Source organism: Phaseolus vulgaris, chromosome 6 (assembly GCF_051622355.1).
Source record: "Phaseolus vulgaris cultivar YP4 chromosome 6, ASM5162235v1, whole genome shotgun sequence".
Lineage (NCBI taxonomy): Eukaryota > Viridiplantae > Streptophyta > Magnoliopsida > Fabales > Fabaceae > Phaseolus > Phaseolus vulgaris.
Genome location: NC_143503.1, coordinates 33,929,456 through 33,952,368, shown reverse-complemented (window position 1 = coordinate 33,952,368; position 22,913 = coordinate 33,929,456). Strand labels below are relative to the sequence as shown.

At 32.9% G+C, this 22,913-nt stretch overlaps 4 protein-coding genes across 4 annotated transcripts; 1 reads left to right on the top strand and 3 right to left on the bottom strand.

The window, feature by feature from the left end:
• Window positions 1-392: 392 nt before the first annotated feature.
• Window positions 393-2,708, bottom strand: LOC137832441 (dynamin-related protein 4C). The gene has a single exon (XM_068640609.1). The coding sequence runs from the start codon at window positions 2,648-2,650 to the stop codon at window positions 620-622; it is 2,031 nt and encodes a 676-aa protein (XP_068496710.1). The 5' UTR covers window positions 2,651-2,708; the 3' UTR covers window positions 393-619.
• A 3,914-nt stretch (window positions 2,709-6,622) lies between these two features.
• On the bottom strand, window positions 6,623-9,338 carry LOC137832438 (heat shock 70 kDa protein). The gene has a single exon (XM_068640602.2). It carries the CDS (start codon window positions 9,098-9,100, stop codon window positions 6,719-6,721), a length of 2,382 nt encoding a protein of 793 aa, XP_068496703.1. The 5' UTR covers window positions 9,101-9,338; the 3' UTR covers window positions 6,623-6,718.
• Window positions 9,339-11,923: 2,585 nt separating this feature from the next.
• Window positions 11,924-14,077, bottom strand: LOC137832437 (heat shock 70 kDa protein). Its single transcript, XM_068640601.2, has one exon. The coding sequence runs from the start codon at window positions 13,924-13,926 to the stop codon at window positions 12,118-12,120; it is 1,809 nt and encodes a 602-aa protein (XP_068496702.1). The 5' UTR covers window positions 13,927-14,077; the 3' UTR covers window positions 11,924-12,117.
• Window positions 14,078-18,629: 4,552 nt separating this feature from the next.
• Window positions 18,630-21,812, top strand: LOC137833169 (protein NRT1/ PTR FAMILY 4.6). The gene is made up of 6 exons (XM_068641528.2): window positions 18,630-18,693; window positions 18,776-18,884; window positions 19,275-19,492; window positions 19,791-20,234; window positions 20,487-20,614; window positions 20,825-21,812. The coding sequence occupies exons 1-6, from the start codon at window positions 18,691-18,693 to the stop codon at window positions 21,687-21,689; spliced, it is 1,767 nt and encodes a 588-aa protein (XP_068497629.1). The 5' UTR covers window positions 18,630-18,690; the 3' UTR covers window positions 21,690-21,812.
• The last annotated feature ends 1,101 nt before the right edge of the window (window positions 21,813-22,913 follow it).

Below are 22,913 nucleotides of genomic sequence, written 5' to 3'. Positions count from 1 at the left end.
TAATGATCATTACAGTTGTTTACTCTTTATGCAATGCTTTCAATCAGGTTTGTTTTTGTTTTGTTATGTAAATATGTTACGAAGTGGATTTTAAACCTAACTCAATCCCATAAAACCGGCTCATGGAGTGAGGTTTGCACCCACTGGGGGATCTCTAACACACCGCCTCACGTCGAAAGTGACAGCTCGTGCGTGGGACAACATATTATGTCAACCGTTTTGTTATGTAAATACAATATTTATGTTTACATTTGGGGTCAAATTTTTTGTTTTGTTATGTAAATACTAATCATATATTATTTTCAAGGCAGTGTAACCTTCAGGCCTCCATCTTCTGAGGGAGGGATACTCTTAGAAGACAAACAGAAGTTCAAGTCAGTCATTTTGCAGCAAAACACTTTAGGAATTTCCAAGAACAAGGATAAAACCTCAACACATCCATGTGAATCTCCCTCAAGTGCCATCCTCACAGTACAAGTTATACAACTAGGACATACGCCAACCTACAACCTACATATCTATTTATATTAATACTAAACGACACCTACTTTAAAACCTTAATATGCAGCAAACATAACAAAGTCACAAACATAAAAAAAAAAAAGACACATTCTCAATTCTAATTACCATTTGTAGAAATTTTGTCAATTATGCTAGCCATCACTTCCTTGCTTTCTTTGAGAACCTTAATGCTCCTATTAAGCTCGTCACGCTTCACAGAAACAGAAGGAGTTTCCTCAAACAATCTCTCTATTCCACCTCCACTAGAAGACACCATATCCTTCAAAACCTCATACCCAACATCCTCGTTCAAAAGATTGAAAATGCTGAATTGCATATGCTTAGCAGTGTTGTCAATCAGTCTCTCAAGCACAATCTTCCAGTATGCTGCTAGTCTCACTTTCAAGTCAAACGCTTGCGGAAGCAAAGTTATGTACTGGCTCAGATGACTAACCTGAATTTCCCCAAAACCAACATTTATCGGAGAAGTGGCTGCAACCTTAATTACTCCAGAAGCATTAGCATATATCTGAGGAGAGATTGCATTAACTCTCTCCACCAAATTATGCCGGTTGGCAATTAGTTTATTATACTCCATTGTGTATTCAGGACTGCAAGTGTAATCAGTTAGCTTCTCCATTTCCAAAACCTCTTTCATATATTTCATAGATTTTTCCTTCATCTTATCAATAAGCTTCCGCCCAACTAGTTTTGTACAGGTCTGAAGTTGGTGATAGTGTTCTGAGTGATGTTTCAGAACAGCCATCACCACTTCCTCAAGATAGTCCCACAACTTGTCAATGAACTCAATTGACATGCATGAAATAGCTTTCACTTTATGTCCTAAACGAGTAAGAAAAGCAGTGCGTGGGATAAAGTTCGGGAGTCCAATTCGCTTGGTTTCTTCCAGCACCCTAATTTCTTCCATCAAAAACTTATTCTCGGCATCACTTTCAGAGCCCTTGCGAAGATCATTAGAGTACTGATCCAGCATTTCAACAAGGCGAGCAGTGCAATGCATTTGTTTGTCATCAGGGTACTCGTCAAATTCTCCTCTCAGAAGAATCTTACTGAGGGACTCTCTTGCCAACCCAAAGATATGCATGAATGCAGAGATAACATCAACCAAGGAAGTAAGTTTTCTGGGAAATTTTTCCAGCTTGGAAAGCTGAGAAGCAAGCTTGTCATTGATCTTCTTAACAATCTCCGGCAATAATTTAGAAATACTAACCGCTTGAATCTGAACCAGCTTCTCTGCCAAAGCCGGAATGCCAACAATGGACTTGTCAATGTTGGACAAAAGCGCGTTTGTGTTGAATAATTTGGCTTCTTCTTCTCGAGCTTCTTCGTAGGACTCCTCTCCAATGCGATTTCTTACACACACATAACCAAGACCGATGTTCACATCATCAGCAGTTATCTTCTCATGCAGTCCCTGCGGCCACAGATCAACTTTTGTGACAACAGCAAGAGTCCTCTCTCCCGTTTTGTCAACACTCTGTGACATCGTAATAGACTCACAAGTAGGGAAATCATCAGTGGCAGGTAAAACATTGAGAATAATGCTCTCCTGGGGCCTTATGTACTCCATAATAATATTAACAATCTGGTCATATATATCTTTAGCTTGACCTTTAATAGCCACTCGAGTAATGCCAGGAAGATCAATCAAAGTGAGATCAGGAACACCATTCTTCTTCACTATAAGAGTTAATGGGGTGTTGGAAATTCCATTCCCATGCCCAGCAAGTTCATCCGTCGCATCACAAATGGCTTCAGAGACGTGATCCTCATCCGTGGGCACATGTTTGTCATTATACTCCAGCTCCAACTCAGGTTTCGGAACTGAGTGGTTTTTGAGCCTTATAACCAAGGGTACCCTTGTGCAGATACCTTGTCCACGGGGTAAGCTGATTCCAGCCAGAGATTCTAGGACACTGGACTTTCCAGAAGATTGATGACCAACAACCACTATGGTTGGAAGCTGTATCCCTTCTTTCATGATGTTGAGGCGCCTCAGGTTATCAAGAGCATCAAGAACCGGACGTATGCGTTCATTGTAAGAAGACACTATGGGTGCAACATTTTCGTATGGCTCGGTTTTTGGCGTGGCGTGATCGAAACCAGAGGGAAGTGTTCTTTCTGCCATTTTCAAGTGAGAGGAGTAAGGTAAGACTGAGTGCTGCCAAAGATTGAGGAAGGAAGTTGTGTTCACAAGAGTTGAGCTCCTATCCTATATTTATGCAAAAATACTGCTTAATATCACTAAGTTAATCATATTTATGACACTTTACGGAATAATAATAACAAACATAATCCTATATTTTCTTTTATTATTATTACAATAATAATAATTTATTACCATAAAAATAATAAAATATTTTATTTTATTTTTAGTGAATTTAAATAACTTCATTTTTTAATTTTTATAATTTTTTTCTTTTAAGTTTTAACTTTTTATTTTATTAATGAACTTTAAACCTTATAAAAAATGTTTATAAGGTGACATTTGGATTGTGAAAGATCATGATTTGGTGTGTGGAAGACACTCTGATGCCAAAGTTAGAATCAGTTTTGTATTATTATCAGATAAATTCATTTTACTTATCTTTTAAGTTGAACATCTATTTATAAGACTCTCTTATTGGTCTTGAAAACTACTTGAGTATTTTTTTTTTGCAACATTTTGTAAACACACATGTATATTTGAGTTTGTTTTATGAACTTTGTTACCGTATCTAATTTAATTTTACTTATTTATTTTTTTATTTAACCTTTTCCACATGGCAGTATAACCTTGTTGATTTTTCGACCTAAACAATACACTTTGTAAAATAGTTTATTTAATTTGTGTTTTAAAATAATTTGTTTATGTATTAAACTTTTCAAAATGGTTTTTTATTTAATTTAATATTTATTTCTATTCTAGTTTGTATTTTAAAAAATATTTTCTTGCATAAAATTATCTTACGAAATTACAAAACATGAAATATATTGTTTGATAAGTAAACATGTAATTTATAAGAGACCATTTTTTAGTATTTAATCATGTTGTATTTTTAATATTAAAAATGTTATTATTTTGTTTAATAATATATTATTATATTAATTAAATCCTCTAAAAAGATTTTGTTTTTATCTTTTATTATTTATTTAATTCAAATTATCTCATTCTTTTTCACTCTATTATTTAATTATTCTTCCCGTGACTTGGATTAATCCCAACAAATGTGGGAGCGTGTTTACGAAGGAGAATCTCTTTTGGTGATTTGAAAAGAGAACAGTAACAGAATTCTGATGCGTCAGGTCCTGACCAGAGATTCAGTCTTTTTTACACGCTATCATCTGTGTACTCTATCCTTAGCTCTGTAATCTTCTTCTCTTACCCTCTCATCCATTTTTCAACTTTTCGGTCATTACTCTGAAATTTGATTCTCTCAATCTCCTCCCTGCCAATTCTTTTCTCCAACTCAGCCTTTACTTCTATTGACACCTTCTTCTGAAACTAACACACATTCTGCAACCTGATAATGACAATAAAAAACGGAGACTTGAAATATAATCACATGTTTCCGAGGACTTGAAGAACGAATATCCAAATATCTGAAGACCGAAATTCTGAATATCTATAAGAGGATGCAAAGGAGAAACCTTACAGGAATTTCACAAAAACAATAATATTGATAATTTTTTTAAAAAAATAAGTACTCTACCTACTTTCTTTATCTGCATTATGATATTATGATTTTTTGGATTGATCTTTCGCAATTATATTTGTTACAGATCTGGATTGTATATGGACTCTTGCGGATCAAAGAGAAAACATATTCAAGGTACGTTATAATATGGACCTGTACAATCCCTTGATCGTTTAAGGTTGTGATGAAATGCGTAAGTTGTACACGTTAAAAGAAGGATCTCATCAAATTCTCTTCCGTTACATAGGGATAGCTGTTTTGATGTAACGATGTTCGAGGAGACGTTGTCCGAAAATACTGTCGTAGATTTTTTTCTAGAGATTGAAAGTCGAAGCTCACTAACGTATCATGCACTTGTGCATTTTACACTAACTTTGACTGCTTCCCAGTGCACAACAAGTGTCGTCTGGTATTTTTTTTTTATAACTGACTTTTGCTTTATTTATATTAAATAATGTATTTTTTTTTTCTTAATTTCAAATATTTAACTTTTTATTGTTGGGTAGGATTTGCCTGTGACTTTCGCAGATCATATGCGAAGAGGTCGATTCCAAAATGTCACTTTGCACGGACCAAACGAGCAGGTGCAATGTAAAGTTTTAATGCGGAATGTTCCCAAAAAGACTGTCAAATTGGAAGGTGGATGGAAAGAATTCTGCAGGGAACACTCACTTTAGGAGAATGATAAAATTATTTTTTAAGCAGATGATGAGAAAGCATGGCAACACTTTCAAGGACAAAAAATTGATTGAAAGTTTATTGTAATAAATTTGGGAGTCATGACTGTTTTTAAGCCTAATAAAAAGGATAATTTTTTAATTTTAGTTAAACTTATTGTGGACAACATATAGGTTGTTCAAACATTATTAATATTTATAACTATTATATTTTTGTTTTCTAATTTATGTTTGTTTGTTTTTTTTATTTGATATTTTGTTATTTTCTATAAATTTAGTATCTTTGTTATATTGTGTTAAATTTCTTTACTTACAAATTGTATGAGTTGATTGTATTAGATGAAAATATATATGTTGTAAACATTTTTATTATTAAAATATTTCAATTTAAGATTGTATAAAATTATTTATATAAGACACTATAAGACAATCTCTATCCATCTTTATTACAAAATAAATATATATATATATATATATAAATTACAATCATTTAATTATTTATTAATATATTAATAATATTTCATAAATATAATCTTTCCCATTTTATAGATAAAATCTTTCCGCGCAAGGCACGGGTTAATAACCTAGTTAAAAACATTCAAACAAAAGTTTATTCGTTTTGAGATTTTATATTAAAATTAAGAATATCTTATCTAAATTTGTAATCATACTTCACTTTCTTTTTCTTTTATGCTTTCTTTAAATTAGGAAGTAGATTTGAGAGAGTTTATTTCAGATCATTTTAATGAAAAATATATAAAAAAATGAGATTATTTGGATTAAGGTAAACAAATTAAAAAATGTAGAGATAATTTATGAAAGTTTGTAAGTAATATGATGAATGTGATTGAAATTGTATTTTTAATTGATAAAAATGTAACCTTACAAATTGACCTTTCTATTTAAAAATTGTTAAAATTTATTTATTTGTGAATTATAATTATTTTTAATTAAAATATTTTTATTATTATGTAAGGATTAATTTTAGAAAAAATACGAATAATGTGAAACTTTAAAAACATATTTATAATTGTAAGAAAAATTATTTAAATTCTATTTAAATAAAAATCTAAAATATTCAAAGTCTAAAATAAATACAAATCTTAAATTTTTAATATCATATTTTAAAAATATTTAAAATGTATAGAAAAATTTAAAACATTCCAAATTCTAAATTAGTTAATATCCTATTTAAATAAAAAATACAAAGAAATAAAATTTTAAAATCATTTAAAATATAAAACAAATACAAATTATAAATTATTCAATAATCTACTTAAATAAAAATATAAAATAAATAAATTTATAAATTATTCAATATTTTAAATAAATACAAATCTTAAATTAATTAATTTCCTATTTAAATAAAAATATAAAATTTATAAAACATTCAAAATCCTAAATAAATAAAAAATCAAAAAATTATTTAATATCCTATTTAAATAAAATTATAAAATATATAAAAATAAATAAAATATTCCAAGAGAGTGTGTTAGTGTTAGGTGTTAAATGCCAGGAGGACCTTCCATCCATACACAACTTTTTATTCTATACAGATCAATTCATAGGAGCTGACGTAGATTGAACCTTCCTAGTTGGAATTATATACATTAAATTGGAACAACGCGTTTTGAATCATGTTGTGAAGTGGTGACTACTTCTTAGCTAAGTAGTCTGCAATAATTTGCAGTACGGATTGCAAAAGATAAAGTTTAAAATGGTGTACTACTACTTAGGCTCCAGTGATATCATAATTGTACTAATAATTATTTTATAGATAATTTAAGTAAGTACATAAAGTGATTAGATTATTAGCACATGTAGCTTATAAGTGTGGGTTGACTAGGAAACGCCACGTTGCTTTGCAAGACCTGCCAGGTCATCTCGAAGAATATGAAGAATGGGAGAGGGAGGCTCCGAAAAACGTTTGGCACCCGAATCCAAAGAGTGGGAGTGTCCCAAGTGAGCTAAGCGATCCGCCGCACGATTAGATTCTCTAAACACGTGCGAGAACTCCACCAACCAATCCTTCCGAACAAGCTCGTTGATCTCCCGAACCACCGCAAAAGCTGGGTCGCTGCCCACCGGACAGTGCCTAACCAGACCAAGAGCATGACCCGAATCAATGTCCACCTTCACCTTCTTACAACCAAGATCCCACGCCAACCTCAGACCGTGAACAACCCCCCACAACTCCGCTAGTGTCACCGATGTGGACCCCAAATTAACACCAAAACCACCTAGAAAACATCCTTCGGAATCTCGTACTAGACCCCCACACGAACCTCTGCTACACCCTGTTCGATGGTTCTCAAACACCGATCCATCCGTGTTCAGACAAACCCACCCACTGGGTGGACATCTCCACGTGCACCATATAGGAACCTTAACCTCGGAATTTGAGGTATTATTCGGATTGGGATCATCTCTTAGATACCTTCCTAATTCCTGTTTCTTGTACTCAAACTCCTCTATCTCCGCCAATTGGTTGTTCTCTAGCCACTCTATGGTTTCTTCCACTGCCTCTTCGATCCTTCTCGCTCTCTCCCTCATTTCATAAGCGAAATTCTCAAGCGCGTTCTTTGCCTTCACCTTCCTCTTCCCCACCTCGTCCTCTGCCCTGTACTTCTTTGAATCCCTCACCATTTTTCTTATCTCCTCCGGGCTCAACCTTCCCTGCTTGTTATTGATTGTGATCTTCTTCTTTAGCCCTGTGGCTTTATCTTCCGCCGTCACCTCCACAATGCCATCAGCATCCACGTCAAAGCTAACGGTGATCTGTGGGACTCCCTTTAGCGATGGCTCGAACCCATAGAGGACAAACTTGCCGAGAAAGAAGTTGTCTTTTGCCTTCACTCGTTCTCCCTCAAACACTTTGACCGTGACGCTTTTCTGATTGTCGTAGAAGGTGGAACAAACCCTCTCTTTCTTGGTGGGGATCATGGTGTTCTTGGGGATCAACACTGACATGGCACCACCAGCACCCTCAATTCCGAGACTAATTGGCATGACGTCCAATAACAACAATTCCTCCACCTTTTTATCTCCTTCACCGCTCAAAATTGCTGCCTGAACTGCAGCACCGTACGCCACGGCCTCATCGGGGTTGATGCTTTTGCAAAGCTCTTTGATGCTACCATTGACGCTGAACATGTCCTTCAGAAGTTGTTGTAACTTCGGAATTCTAGTGGACCCACCGACGAGAACAATCTCGTGAACTTGGATCTTGTCAACCTTGGCCTCAACCAGGCACTTTTCCACTGTCTCCTTACACTTAATGAACAAGTCTTTGTTCAGTTCCTCGAACAAGGCCCTCGTAACAGTGGCATATAGATCAATCCCTTCATATAAAGAATCAAGCTCTATCATGGTCTGGGAAGACGAAGACAAAATCCTCTTAGCTTTCTCGCATGCTGACCTTAATCTTACCAAAGATTTAGTGTTCCCACTAATATCCTTCTCGTATTTCTCTCTAAATACATTCACAAGATAGTTCACCAATTTGTTATCAAAATCCACACCACCCAGATGAGTATCTCCCACGGTGGCCTTAACCTTAAACATCCCTTCATCAATTGTCACCAAGGAAACATCAAATGTGCCACCACCGAGATCAAACACAAGCACGTTCTGCTCACCCTCTCTGAATCCTTTCTTGTCCAATCCATAAGCAATAGCAGCTGCCGTTGGCTCGTTAATGATCCTCAACACATTCAAACCAGCGATTTTCCCAGCATCCTTTGTGGCTTGTCTCTGCGCGTTGCTGAAGTAAGCAGGGACAGTGATAACTGCATCCCTTACTGCGTGACCCAAATAGGTTTCTGCGACCTCCTTCATCTTAAACAACACCATGGAAGATATCTCTTCTGCTGAAAGGTGTTTCTCTTTGCCTTTGTAGGTGATCGCAATCATTGGTTTGTCTCTGTTCCCAGGGACAACCTTAAAGGGCCACATCTTCATGTCTTGCTGAACAGACATGTCGGAAAACCTGCGACCGATCAAACGTTTGGCCTCGAAGACGGTGTTCTGAGGGTTCTTAGATCGCTGATTCATGGCATCATCGCCCAACAACCTCTGAGTGTCGGTGAAGGCAACGTAGGAAGGGGTAGTGCGGTTGCCTTGGTCGTTGGAAATGACTTGGACGCGACTGTCTTGCCACACTGCTACGCAGCTATAGGTGGTGCCCAAGTCAATGCCAATGGGTTTGACTTTTTTGGTAGCCATGGCAAAGCTTAGCAATTGAGAGAAGAGAGTAGGTAAACACAGAAAAGAGATGACTTGAACCGTAAGTATATATCTATAGATATAAGAATGTAATAGATGAATTTCAGAAACCCTTGATTTCAGAGTTTGGGAACCTGCTTGTTAAGCAACGTCAAGAAAATTGTGGCAAAGGCAAAGGCAATGATGGATTGGATTGGTAAAAAGGCCCTTTCACAAGGCCCTTTCACAATCATAGCTAATATATTATATGTGTATAAGTATTTTTTAAATTATTTTTTAGCAGAAAAATGTTTTTATTGATGGATATGGATTTGTTTTTTATTTTTATAATCATAATAAAAATATATGTCGTAAGTATGAGTTTTTAGAATATTAGTGTATTTTTTTTAAATTGTGTTAAAACTGTATTATAATTGTTAGAAATTCAATAAATACTTTTTGAATTTGACACTTCACGGATGCGTGTCCTATAAGTATAATACGAGTGTCAGCGATATGAGTATTCGACACGTCATTTAAAAGAAGTGTCTAAGCTTCATAGGAACTAACACTATAAAGTAACGGCTTATCTATGAAAGATTTAATTAAAAAAAATTCACATATTTTTTTATCACTTTTTAATCTTTATTGTAGGAATTGAAAATATATTACAATGATATGAACTAAAATACAATAATATAATATACAAAGAAAAAAGTTAGTATACAATTTAGTGAAAATAAATTTGTAACTTTAAAAATGAAAAAAATAATTAAACCTCTAACAAAAATAATTCCTACTTGTTGATATGTAGAGATTAATCTTGTAAAGTTTTGTAATTCCTTCTTTCGTATTATTCATGTTTCTTTGAATTTGCTTTCCCTCCTTTTGTTTGGACTCGGGTAAAAAAATACTAAAAGATAAGATTGTTTAAATTTAAAAAATTAAAAATGATAAAGAAATTTAAATATATTTATTCATTCTTAATATTTTTTATTTTATATAATATATTAAGTACTGATAATATTATAATAAAAATATAGAAGTATTAATAGAAACAATATAATAGATGCCGTTATATTTTATATATATATATATATATATATATATAATTTACCATGAAGTGTAATTTCTCTGTAATAGTATTATAATAGATAAAATTTAAAAAAGGAAAAGTTAGAACAATAGTTTTAAAAATAATATATTTCCGTTTATATAATCTTATTTCAATTATAACATAATTTTTTTTAATTGTTATTATGAATTTCCTAATTTATTTTTATTAATATTTTATTTTATTAATTTATTCTGGTTATTGTGTTATTTTGTAATTTCAGCAATTAAAAAAATAGTTTTTAGTCTTAAAAAATTATTTGATTTATTGCCACTAGATTATATGTTATAATTGAAATAAGATTAATTAAAATAAAAGGAAAATAAAAATAAATATATATATATAAAGAAAATATTTATTATTTTCTATTTGAGCAATTTGATGGAGAGAAGAGATATTGACACATACAACTAATTTAGTTAAATACGTTATTTTTTGTTTTAAAGGAAACACAATTGTTACTAATTTTTGTTATTGATTTCAAATTCTTGATTTGTTGAATAGCGCATGTTGACATCAATACTATTAAGATATCATAACCTTATTAAAAAAATAACAAAAATTATGTGTTATGTCCAGTATTATAATCTGTGAAATTCAGATGTTTAAGAAAAATAACTCATCAACTTAATAGATGATCAAGAAAACTGATCTCCTTTTTTTTTCACTCACACCATCATCCAAACAACTCTCTTTTCCAAATTAAAACATTTTCCATCGTCAAAGTCCTCGCTAAAATACAGAAGAGAGGTTAGCAAGTTAGGTTCCTTTTTCGACTTTGTCTACTTCTTAGCTAAGGAGTCAATATTTCATTGATTGGATATACAACCACACAAATCCATTCATTGAATTCACCTTTGTTTTTTCCCCCTGCCCTTTTGGTCGTGTGGGTTCTGGTTATTTTCCAAGAAAAGGACATTTCTTTTGTTTTGGTTTTACATCACTGAAAAAAGTGTTTTAAGAAAACCACTTTATTTTTCCATCATTAATACCACCTTTTATTTTAATCCAAACATGTACATATTCGATCATATACTTCCCTATTTGATATCAATAAGGACCATGAGAGGATGTTATGGATATTTTACTAACTAAGTGGAACTTTAGGTTTTCTTATTCAAAATAGTAAAATAAATAAATTTAAGCCCTATTTTCCACAACCCATTAGATTTCTATCTCTATCTAAATTACTTTATTCACTTTTTATACAAACTAAGTCATGAGTGTTACTAAACTAATAGGTCTGTGATTAAATTATTCATAAGTGATTACTCCTGTAGATTATTATATATTAAAAAATAAAACTATATCATATACATAGCATAATTTCATAAATCTAACTTAAATTTAAATTTTATTATAGTAAAACATCAATATATGAAATAATAAATAAATTTCAAAACAACATTATTTTATTATTGAAATTTTAAAACATCTCATAAACAAAATTAAACCATACAACTTTATAAACAGGGTCAAATCAAATCAATCCAAATGGAATGCATTTTCTACCTTAACATGATTACTCTTAATTTTTTGTAAGTACAAATGAAATGATGTTATACGAGGAAAAATAGTAGCTCACCTCAGCTTCGCAACATCACAGGTCTGCCATGACCAAGTATAGCTTAGCAACATCACATGCCATGGCCACATTTGCTAAGAAAAAAGTGAAAAAATGGATTACGAATTATGAACAGTCCATTCCATAAGCACCATCACAAAAGGTGAATAATTAACAAACATAACATTCCTTTCATTTCACCCATACAACTTGAAGAACTACTTTCACATTTTAGACATAAAGCATAAACTAGATGTTAAGACACAAACTGCTAGATTGAGTAACAAAGCTGGAACTATTTTACATTGCTTCGGACTCAATCAATAGTAAACTTGTTCCACCAAGAAAGAACTACTACCATCACATAAACTTCAGAACCCTTTCTTCCAACTCCTGCATCTTGAACTCAAACTCATCAGTTTCAGCCAATTGGTTACTGTCAAGCCATTCTATGGTCGCCTCCACCACCTTCTCCAGATTCTTCACTCTATCCCTCATTTCAAAAGCATAATTCTCAAGCAAGTTCTTGGCCCTCACTTTCTTCTTTGCTTCCTCATCATCTGCTTTATACCTCGCTGCATCTCTCACCATCCTCCTCATCTCTTCGGAACTCAACCTCCCATGCTTGTTGCTGATCGTGATCTTTTTCTTCAACCCCGTGCTCCTATCCTTAGCACTGACCTCCACAATGCCATCAACATCCACATCAAACCCAACATTTATCTGTTGACCCCCCTTTGGCGATGAAGCGAACCCAGATAGCTCAAACTTCCCAAGAAGGAAGTTATCCTCTGTCTTAGCTTCCTCCCCCTCGTAAACCTTGATCAAAACGCTCGTTTGATTATCAGAACAAGTGGAGAAAACGTCCTCCCTCTTGGTGGGGATCATAGTGTTCTTGGGAATCAGCACTGACATGTCACCACCGTTGGTTTCAATTCCAAGACTAAGAGGCATCACATCCAGCAACAACATGTCCTCAACCTTTTTGTCCCCTTCGCCTCCCAAAATCGCGGCCTGAACAGCCGCACCGTACGCCACAGCCTCATCAGGGTTAATGCTTTTGCAAAGCTCTTTAGTTTTGCCATTTACGCTGAACATGTCCTTCAGAAGTTGTTGTACTTTAGGAATTCTAGTAGACCCACCCACAAGAACAAATTCATGGACTTGGCTTTTCTCAACCCTTGCCTCAACAAGGCACTTCTCCACTGTCTCCATACACTTCATAAACAACTCCTTGTTCAATTCCTCGAACAACGCCCTTGTAACAATTGCATGCAGATCAATCCCTCCACATAAGGAATCAAGCTCTATCGTTGTTTGAGAGCTCGAAGAGAGTATCCTCTTGGCTTTCTCACACGCTAACCTCAACCTTCCAAGAGATTTGGGGTTTTCGGCAATATCCTTCTTGTACCTTCTCTTGAAGATGCTCACAACATAGTTCACCAATTTGTTATCAAAATCCACACCACCCAAATGAGTATCTCCCACGGTGGCCTTAACCTTAAACATCCCTTCATCAATTGTCACCAATGAAACGTCAAAAGTACCACCACCGAGATCAAACACAAGCACGTTCTGCTCACCCTCTCTCCATCCTTTCTTGTCTAACCCGTAAGCAATGGCTGCTGCGGTTGGCTCGTTGATGATCCTCAACACGTTCAAACCGGCGATTTTCCCAGCATCTTTAGTGGCTTGTCTCTGCGCGTTACTGAAGTAAGCAGGGACAGTGATCACCGCATCATTCACCGCGTGACCCAGATGGGCTTCAGCAACCTCCTTCATCTTAAACAGCACCATGGAAGATATCTCTTCCGCTGCAAGGTGCTTCTCTTCGTCCTTGTATGTGACAGCTATCATGGGTTTGTCTCTGATCCCAGGGACAACCTGAAAGGGCCAGAGCTTCATATCTTGCTGGACGGACTGGTCGGAGAATCTGCGACCGATCAACCGTTTGGCATCGAAGACGGTGTTTTCTGGATTCATGCAACGCTGGTTCATGGCAGCATCACCCAACAACCTTTGAGTGTCGTTGAAGGCAACATAGGAAGGGGTGGTGCGGTTGCCTTGGTCGTTGGGAATCACCTCTACGCGGTTGTGTTGCCACACTGCAACACAGCTATAGGTGGTTCCCAAGTCAATGCCTATGGCTTTGACTTTTCTGGTTGCCATAGATGAGAAGAGCTTAGTTTCACTTTCTGAGTGACAAACAGGGGAATGGAAGAGAACAGAGGAAAATGGGTACTAAAGTGTAAAATTGTGGTTGATGAATGAGAAGTGAAACGTCTCTGTATTTAAAGACACCAAAAAGAAAGTTATGGTCTTAGAGGTTTTTTCTAGGAAGGTACGATTAAATTTGTAGGCTAAATTTTAAATATCAATGATATATTGAAAATCTGCTATATTATAGAATCTCTAATTGAAGATGTAAAAAAATGATATTTTTATTATAATAAAAAAATCGAAATTTTAGAAAAAGAAACATGATTATATATAAGAACATGTTGTGAATATATATTTTTCAATTTTAAAACATTATGAAACTGATGAAGTTAAATTTCAGTATTAGTTTTAATATATTTTTATCCTGAAGTATAACTTTTTTTTATTAAAGTTTTTATAATACTTTTATTTTAAATACATTTTCATAAACTTATTCCTTACATTTAATATTTTTAAATATATTTTACAAGTTATTTTTTAAAATAAAATAAAATTTATTCGATCAAATTAATTAAATATAGTGCAGGTGATTTCAATTTTGATAATAGAAATTAGATGAATTAATTAATTTTTTATTCTTTCAATTCACATAAATCCATAATAATGAATTAATGTTTTGTTTAAATTGAAAAGTGAAAAATTGAGATCGTAAGAAAGTGAAAACGTGAAAACGTGAGGATTTAAGAAGAAAGTTGAGTCAATTTGAATTTGAGTATATTATTATGAATACGTGAGAAAAAAATTATTAAAGTACGTAAGTTATGTGATGGTTAAGAAAATATTTTAATTTTTTTTTATTAGTGTAAAATATTATTGTGTATAAAAAAATTAAATATGAGTAATTTTTATGTAAAATTTAGTTAATTAAAAGAATTTAAAATTAAAATTAAAATTAATTTTTTATTTTATTATTTATTTTATTAGTTCCTATTATTTAATTTTATTAATAATATAATTAAATATTTTTTATAGTTAAATTATATATTTAGATAATTTTAATATTATATGTGATTATTCAATTTGTTATTATATTAAATATATATATATATATATAAATATTAATATTAATATTTTTCATATTTAGATTGTAATTTAATAACTTTTCAAAAATAAAAAGACATAATTATATTTTGTTAATATATATCATCAAAGATCTGAATAATACTAATTTATACACATTTCTCATCAAATTAATAGATTTAAAGATAATTTATTTTCGCTTTCAGTTAACTTCAGTAAATCTGTTGAAAGGACATAATATTGGATATGTGTTGCAGGTAAAAGTAATTAAATAAATTTAAAGATGTTAATGTATTACGCATGGAAAGGATAAAAAATATTGAAAAAAAAAAAGTTATAGATAGGTTAGGGTCTTGGAAAGGGGAACTAAGATTCCCTGATACCCTAAAGTCATTAGGATGGACCCCATCTGACTCCTTCTCCTCCAAGGGATTCATTTCATTGGCTATTTAATTAAACAACAAAAACTCACTCATCAATATCTAACTCTTAATTCTAAATTAAAAAAAAAATGAAAATGTGATAGATGCTATAAGATGAAAATAAAAATAAAAAGTGTTAACAAGATATTTAATAAACTTGTGTTATTACTCTGAATTTTAGGTAATGTTCTCGTATACACAAAATTAGGTATTCATATAAATACTTAGACCAAGAAAATTATCTTTTCAAAGATATTAAAGAAATATTAAATTTTATCCATATTTTTTCCTCACAATTTTCAACGTTGAACAAAATGTTCAAGCTATATAAGCCAACTTAAAACTACATTACATGGTTTGACATATATAAATATATACATATATTTTATTTATTGATGGAAACATAGATATACTTTTGTAAAATAATAACAACAATTATCAGAAAAAAATTCTTTTAATTTTTCTTTGTTAAAAAGTTGTGACATAAAAGCATGACTTCGTCGTGTTTTATATTCTTTTATTCTCTTTTTTTTTCAGTAAAGTCACACGCTTTTAAGGTTTTTTATTTTATAATAACATTTTTTCATGAGACTTACTTTTTCTTCTCCGATGAACACGCTTAAAAAATATCCAGTTACCACCAAATTGTCGTCAGAAATGTATACTAAAAACGCATCAAAATCATAAATAAAGGGAAGAAATCTCAACTTGCTCTCAATAGTGTCCATGAATATAGGGGTGGAAGAAAAAAATGTAAGGTGCATAAAGAAACACCCTAAAACGAATTCATTCTAAATTTTGATCCATTTCATCAAAAGGTGGGCTGTCTGGCAATTTTTTAAAAGCTTTGTATTTTTAAAATTTATTTTTTATTTATATATTTAAAGTAAATTTAATTATATAAATGTTTTTCAAAATTTTAATTGATTAGTTAATGTTTCTAATTGGATAAAATAAATAGTTACTACTTTTATATATTAAATTACTTTACTAAATTAATAATTAGAATTTAATTTATAAATATTAATGATTTATTTTATACTACTAAAAAATTAATATCTTAAATTATCTTTATTTAAATTTTGAATTTAAAAGAGCACCGACTTTTTTTAACCTACAGTCTGGCGGGTTAAGTGAAAGAACAAAATCCGCTGAAAGATTAAAAACACGAACATGGCAACATAAGCCGAGGAACCGAAACTCACTTTACTAGCCCTACTATTTCATGACTGTTTCTTCCTACCCCATCATAACTTCTTCTCTTACCTCCATAAATTTTTGAATTTCCGAAAATTCACTTCTATAATATTTCAGATTACATAATCTGGAAGTTTTATTTAGCTTCTGGATTATGTAATCCGGAAGTCTTTTACAATAAGTTCCCAAATTACATAATCTGAAAACTACTTTATGAAAGTGACACTAAAAGGATAAAAATGTATTTTCATGTTATGTATGGAGGTGACAGAAGAAGATATAGAGGTGCAAGAAGAAATAGTCCTATTTCATTGGTGCTCTTTTATTTTTGCTATTCTCAGTTCTTAGCCCATAAGTTTACACTTCAACTCATATACTGGGACTCCTCTATACCTGTCCTGTTTTTTTCATACTACAACTAAAGGGTTTAAGGATCTGTAATCTTCTCCCTTTTCGTCAATGAATTTCCTTCTAGTTTCATATTTAGATTCAATAATCTGAAATAGATGAGATAACCTTTTAATTAGTTTATCTGAATATAGTTTACAAATTATCTAATCTTAAATTGATAAAAATATATTTTTACAAAAAAAAATAAAAATATACTTCAAGTTGCTGTGTTTCAAACGAAGAAATCTAACAAAGTAAAATTTTATATAAATAGAAAAATTTAATTAAATTTTAAGTATCTCATAAATTTATATACTTTCAATTAATTTTTTATTAAAATATATTACATTTTTATCTTGTATCTTATGTTTTTTTTTCTTAGATAATGTAATCGTTATTTTACATCTTCTTATTTGTTTATTATTTTCTCTCTCTCTTTAATTTCTTTTAACTCATGATAAATAAATTGACTAATGAGTTAAAATTGAATTTTTTATTTATTAATAAGTTAAAAATTGAAAGATGAAAATAATAATTACATTATATCACTATCAATATAATTAAACTGTCAAGATAAAAATAAAAAATAGTTTAAGTATTTAATAAAAATATTATTTGTAATAAAAGTTTAATTAACAATATTTAAAATTATGAGGCATTTAAAACTTGATTAAATTTTAAAAAATATAGATCAATTAAGTTAAAAGGGTGCACGGGAAGAATTATGGGTGTGTAAGTAGTATGAGGCGTGTCTTACCTTGTGGAGTAAAAAAGAACATATTAGAAACTGGGTATATAACACTATATGCCAAAGAGACTGCAGATTGTTTGCATTACAAATTTTTAGAAACCATTTGAAAGAGATTGCCATAACATTATAAACTATGTTGTAGACCATGTCTGTTACTGTATTCATATATTATCACTCAAAATTATCTGATAATTATAATGTAATACACTTCCTATGTATGATCCGTTATCATATAGTTATTTAATAATAAAAAAAATCTCTCATTTATTGTGAACCAGTGTGTCCAGTTATGAGTTATAATTATTATTTACTACTGATAAGACATTATTGAGTATTCTTTGGATTTAACTACCTAGGACCCTTTTGATTATTTGTTGAGAGTTACTTACACTACAACCTAGAATTTTCCGCTTCTAAAATCGGTGAATGTTGTCTCCAAGGCATTTTGCTGTCAATCAAATACATCCAATTCTGTCTAAGTAAATCGGTTTATCAGTCATCCAATTCTCTATTATTCTCTTTAAACTAATTTGTCTTTTTGTTATCATATCACGAATCTATTTAAATTTGTGACAATACTTGTATTATGTATTAATTTGTTTACTATATTTTAAATTATAAATATTATGCCAAGAAAAGTAAGAATTACAACCGTGTAATTTTGAAACTATTAAAAAGAAGACAGTAATATGTGAAAATTTGGAGAACTGGTTATCCATTCTCTATAGTATCTTGCGTCGAGCATTGTAGGATTCACTTGTCTTTTTTTCATTTATCTTTTATACACTAAGAAACTTTTATTTTATTTTATTTGTATTAATAGAATTGAGTGTTTATATAAAGGGAGACTGATCTTCCCAACTACCATTGTATCTTCTTCTCCAGTTCTGCTCTTTCTTTGGAATCGGTCACTAAAAAGTTCTCTGCATAACCATGGTATCTATTTTTTCTCTGTTCTCGTACCACTGCCATTTCGGCTCTTTCGTTACATTTTTTTTCTTCATTTTTGATCATGCAGGAAAAGTTAGAAGTTGTTGATGTGGTTGATGAAAATAAAGAGGATTGGAAAGGAAGAAGGGCTCTTAAATTAGAATATGGGGGAATGAGTGCTGCTGTGCTCGTATTAGGTAATGAAAAGTGGTATTAACAACTCAGTAAGGCATAGATTATGTAGCTTTTTTTCTATGTACATTTTTTGTTGGTGCATGACAAGAAAGATGAACCGAAGTAAAGTTAAGGTGGATTATGTCATTACACCACTCAAGCAAGAAAAATGTTTACTTATGCTTTCTATATCAAAACTCTTGAAGTTGAGGGGTTATTAGTTTATTCATGGAAACTAATCCATGTACCCTTTTAGATTCCTAGAAAAGTAATAACAACGTTCTGATGATGATGACTTAAGTCACTTTTTGTTGTATAGATTACGGGATTTTGGGGTATGATCTCTTTGCAGACTTTTTTTGATGTGGCTAAGAAAGGCGCAGTGACATGAATTGATTTGAATTTGGGTGCAGTTATGATTGGTTTCGAGAATTTGGGAACATTTGCACTAGCAGTGAACTCGGTGCCCTACTTCAGTGGGATAATGCATTATAGTATACCAGATGCAGCAAACATGCTGACCAACTACATGGGAACTGGCTACATACTCGCTATTCCAGTGGCAATCCTTGCTGACACATGGATTGGCAGATACAGAACTGTTTTAATTTCTGGGGTCGTTGAGTTTCTGGTAATAACCTCCAATCCCTCCTAATTATATATTTTCAATTCAACATCTACCTACTTCTATTCACAACCACACTTCTTTCTCATTCACCAAACACAAACGTGCATAAGTTGTTTGTTGCTTTTTGAAATAATTATTTTAAAAAATTATCTACAATTATTTATGCAAACATAATATTTTATTGGTATACACTTGTCTCAAACATTTACGAAAATATAAATCTAATTTTTACTGTTGTAGATAGGTTTGTAACTAAGAAATCTATAACTGTTGTTAATATGCATTTACGGTGAGGTTGTAGGGACTTGCACTGATTACAGCGCAAGCACACTATTCCAGCCTTAAGCCACCCTCTTGCAACGTTTATGATATAACCGCTCACTGCAAAACACCCAATGATGGCCAAGAAGCTCTTCTGTACATTGGCCTATACCTGTTGGCTTTTGGAAGTGCAGGAGCGAAAGCTTCCCTGCCATCACATGGTGCAGACCAGTTTGATGAAACGGATCCTGAAGAAGCAAGCAAAATGTCCACCTTCTTTAACACTCTCTTGTTGGCTGTTTGCATGGGTGGTGCAGTCAGCTTAACGTTCATCGTGTGGATACAAATCAACAAGGGCTGGGATTGGGGCTTTGGTATTGGCACCATAGCCATACTCTTGGGTATCATTATCTTTGCAGCTGGTTTGCCACTATACAGATTTCGTGTTGGTCAAGGAACAAATGATTTCGTTGAGATCATACAGGTATATAACATAATTCATGCTTCATACCACATTTTTTCATAAAATAGACTATAGTGCTTGTTAAAGAGACTGTTTCCCATCCAATTTTTATCACTATTGTCAGGTATTCTTTTTAAAGGGCTTTTAGGAAGTCCCCTGCAGTCGGTAAATAAGAGAAAAACGCATTGAATTTGAAATGATTTAAAAAATTTGAAGTGTAGGTATTGCATTGAACAAGCTGTTTGTTTTAATATCTGCTCATGCATTTTCCAGGTCTACGTTGCAGCAACCCTCAATAGAAATCTTCTTCTTCCTGAAGATCCAGCAGAACTATACGAGATTAACCAGGACAAGGAAGCTGCCGTGGAAATAGAGTTTCTACCTCATAGAGACTTTCTCAGGTTCAATTCCACTCGTGTCTAACATAATTGCATGCCACTTGGTCATAACCAATTACTCATAATAACTCAGTAGTAGTAAAGGTGATAGATTAGTTTAAAAGGTGTTACATTGATCTTTAGTACACATAAAGTGCACATCTGCTAAAATTTTATGGAATATCTCTCCAATTTCAATTTATTTGGTCCTAAGCTGAAGTTCCCTTTTCATAGGTTCTTAGACAGAGCAGCCATCCAAGTAAAGCATGATGTGGAATCCGAGAAACCACCAAGCCCATGGAAACTGTGTAGGGTAACCCAAGTAGAAAATGCCAAAATTGTTCTTAGCATGATCCCCATATTCTGCTGCACCATTATAATGACCCTTTGTCTAGCTCAGCTCCAAACCTTTTCAATCCAACAAGGCTACACCATGGACAACACTTTCACCAAGCATTTTCACATCCCACCTGCATCCCTCCCAATCATACCAATTTGTTTTCTAATCATCACTGTTCCTATCTATGACCGCATTTTTGTGCCTGTTATGCGCAAAGTCACTGGCATTCCTACTGGGGTTACTCACTTGCAGCGCATAGGAGTTGGTCTTGTACTCTCTTGCATTTCAATGGCTGTGGCTTCAATTGTGGAGGTGAAAAGGAAAAGAGTGGCCAGAGACAACAACATGCTCGATGCTGTGCCAATACTTATGCCACCATTGCCTATAAGCACCTTTTGGCTCTCTTTTCAGTACTTTATATTTGGCATAGCTGACATGTTTACTTATGTGGGGCTGCTTCAGTTTTTCTATTCAGAGGCACCAAAAGGGCTTAAGTCTACATCAACCTGCTTCCTTTGGAGCTCTATGGCACTTGGTTATTTTGCTAGTACCATAGTGGTAAAAAGTGTGAATGGAGCCACCAAACATATCACTAGGAGTGGAGGCTGGTTAGCTGGGAACAATATTAATAGAAACCATCTAAATTTGTTCTACCTGTTCCTTTCCATAGTGAGCCTGCTCAACTTCTTTATCTATTTGGTAGTTTCAACGAGGTACAAGTACAGGTCTCAAGGCCCTTCGGTCCCTGCTGCCAATTAAAAAAAGTAACTATGGGGAAGAAAAAAGAGGCTACAGCTGTAATACGGATTTTCTGATAAAAGAGAGAACTACTCGTTTCTTTTCTTCATATTCATAATCAATGTGTGATATGAAATTATTTCCCTTTGCCGTAGAAAAACTCTTCATAAAAATTCCAGTATATTTCAGTTTGCCATCAAATTTTAATCAACCTTAATGATCAATTTTCTTTATAACGTGATATCTTCTACACTTTTAGTTCCCAAATAAATTCCCTCTTTTATCTATACTTTGCATACTTTCGAGATAAAATATAGACGCAAAATATTGTGTGAAACTGTTATAAAATTTATGAATAAATATTGTTGTGAAATGCTTTGAAGAATTACGATCGATGTGGACACCTTAGTGCTACTTGTTTCTCAACATTCCTCCAAACTCCTCGAACTGTCCTATTTTACCAAAGTCTCAAACAGATGAAGTGAAGAGACTTGAGCGCTGGATTATGTAATACGTGAGGTTTTTCTATATCCTACTATCAAATCAAACTAAAAGGAAGAAAGTAGCTGAGAGTTTGTGAATTCAGACCATTTGTAAAAATTGCACCAGTAGTGAATCAAGTTTCGGGATGATATATAGCGAGGAAAGTGATACTTTCTCCTCCAACAAAAATTACTTACTTAATAACGTATATGTTCTCGAACGGATTTAGGACCTATAGAACAATTGTTCCTACTCTGGTCGGTTTAACATTCTTGATATTCTTTAATACGTTCGCGCTCTCTGTTGTGCTTCTCTTCTCTCAGTCGTCCTGCTCCTCAGGCGAGGGTGATACCTGCAGAAGGCACTCTAACACTCTCAAGTTAGTGGGGGTATCGGCCCTCAGTTGTCAGAGTACAGTATATTATGACGTACCTTTCTCCTTGAAATACGTGTTATTTATATTACCTTAATGGGTTTTTACTGTTGGATCAGGTCAAGGGAGTTGGTTTGCTCTTAGGGTTGTGTTAAAACACCTTTAACCGTGGATTAATCTCGCTAATCCAGTCAACCTTTGACTTGAATGTAATGGATCGGTCGGTCGTGTGCGACGCGGTCGCCTCTTTATCGTTTGGGTGACGGCATGGGCCGAGTGCTGACCGACTCACTGAGTCGTCCAACCTTACCAGTAGACTATATTTTAATTTTTTTAACTTAAAATACTTATATATATTATTATATTTTTAATATATTTAAATGAATTAT

Coding starts and splice junctions, on each gene's coding strand:
- LOC137832441 (XM_068640609.1), bottom strand. CDS start 2,650: ATGGCAGAAAGAACACTTCCCTCTGGTTTCGATCACGCCACGCCAAAA.
- LOC137832438 (XM_068640602.2), bottom strand. CDS start 9,100: ATGGCTACCAAAAAAGTCAAACCCATTGGCATTGACTTGGGCACCACC.
- LOC137832437 (XM_068640601.2), bottom strand. CDS start 13,926: ATGGCAACCAGAAAAGTCAAAGCCATAGGCATTGACTTGGGAACCACC.
- LOC137833169 (XM_068641528.2), top strand. Junction 19,493..19,790: donor CTGGGGTCGTTGAGTTTCTG/GTAATAACCTCC, acceptor GTGAGGTTGTAG/GGACTTGCACTGATTACAGC. Junction 20,235..20,486: donor ATTTCGTTGAGATCATACAG/GTATATAACATA, acceptor TGCATTTTCCAG/GTCTACGTTGCAGCAACCCT.